The sequence below is a fragment of the Penaeus japonicus genome, unplaced genomic scaffold (genome assembly GCF_977035675.1).
Source record: "Penaeus japonicus unplaced genomic scaffold, GWHDUDI00000001_assembly GWHDUDI00000009, whole genome shotgun sequence".
In the NCBI taxonomy this organism is placed as follows: Eukaryota; Metazoa; Arthropoda; class Malacostraca; order Decapoda; family Penaeidae; genus Penaeus; species Penaeus japonicus.
In genome coordinates, this window is record NW_028234411.1 from 1,819,868 (window position 1) to 1,821,495 (window position 1,628).

Genomic DNA, 1,628 nt, shown 5'->3' on the forward strand with positions numbered 1-1,628 from the left:
CACAAACAATACCTGACTCGGTACAGATCCACTGCTGTTCATTACCGGTTTTTCGTCAAAGGCAAAGCTATAGGCCTATACTCCTCTCTCAGAGAAGGAATGGCGGAAAGCGGATCCAATTCCCCAAACCACTGTATATATATATATATATATATATATATATATATATATATATATATATATATATATATATGTGTGTGTGTCTGTGTGTGTGTGTGTGTGTGTGTACATGTATGTGTGTCTACATGTTTGAGCGTGTTTAATGCGCATTTATATGATTATGACACACACACGCGCACACACAGTATATATATATATATATATATATATATATATATATATATATATATATATATATATATATAAATACCTGTAAGTTTGTATGTGCAGCATCATTTAAACTACAGACGTTTCATGTTTACAATATTGTGTAACTTCTTTTTTTCCCTTTTTTCCATCCTCTTAGAAGGGAATAGCACACAGTGACTTAAAGGCATTTGTGTCTGAATTGTCATCCAAAAACCCTTGATAGATACGAGCTATATACTGAGCCCCACCATAGTTGTTTGGCTGACCTGTTCCCCACCTACTAAACTTCGTAATGACGTTCCCATCTATGTCATACCACGTGTTGACATCCATACTGCCCACCGGCCTCCAAATGCCAAGGTAGACTATGTCATGCAGATGGTGAATGACAACCCCGAAACTTGTACCTGGTGTCACTGCCATCTTGCCCCCGAGGTTCTCACAGGCCACCTTTCCGTCGTTCCAAGTCCCAGCGGTTTGAGTCACCTTGTAAATGTAGCCATCGATGACCCAGGCGAAGTAGGTAATGCGGCTTGCGGGAGCTGGGATAAGGGTGATGATCTCGGTTAGCTCTGGAATGACGTGGCACTCTTTGGCTGCGTCATCGTAGGTGAAGAGGCTACAGTCTGGCAGACTGTGGCACATAGCAGCGCACCTGTGAGCGGAGACTAGTGGGTTTATATATGTAGGCTTTTCTAGTTCACGATATGTCGGCCATGATTTTTCAAAAGTGTCTCACGAAGGTGGGAGTACATGCCTCCATTTCCAAACGGACCTTCTACATTGAACTATTAATTAGTCTACTCACCTGGTAATTGAGTAGGACGGATAAGAGACGTAGGCTGTATCAATGATGTTGTTCCCCAAGGGGAGTATCGAGAACCTCATGAGACCTCCAGAAGCCGGGGTGAGGAGGAGAACCATCGGCAGCAAGACGGTAATCATCCGCCATCTCCTCTTGGATTTTGGAATCCTTTGATGCATCTGACACGTGAATTCTGCAATCAGTTTTATCACTTCGTTATGTAAATACACAAACACACGCACGCACACACAAGCACGCACATTACAGTATTGTAGCAAGAAAGCGAAGAAGATCAGCATTGTAAGAAAATAAATGTATTTACACATAAATATCCAATGATTATAGTAATAATACCATAATAACGGGAGAGAGAGTTCAAATTCAAATTCAAAAACTTTATTCCATAAATTACAGAGAGAGAGAGAGAGAGAGAGAGAGAGAGAGAGAGAGAGAGAGAGAGAGAGAGAGAGAGAGAGAGAGAGAGAGAGAGAGAGAGAGGGAGGGGGGGGGAGGG

The 1,628-nt window shown here is 41.9% G+C and overlaps 1 protein-coding gene across 1 annotated transcript in view; it reads right to left on the reverse strand.

Moving 5' to 3' along the window:
• Positions 1–374: 374 nt before the first annotated feature.
• LOC147471213 (uncharacterized) overlaps positions 375–1,628 on the reverse strand; it is a 3,227-nt gene continuing 1,973 nt past the window's right edge. Inside the window, exons 2-3 of the mRNA XM_086539400.1 lie at positions 1,118–1,307; positions 375–964 (exon numbers count right to left, since the gene is read on the reverse strand). Of these exons, the coding sequence (XP_086395526.1) occupies positions 463–964; positions 1,118–1,293 (678 nt within the window). The 5' untranslated portion in view covers positions 1,294–1,307 and the 3' untranslated portion in view covers positions 375–462. The remainder of the gene's footprint in view (positions 965–1,117; positions 1,308–1,628) is intronic.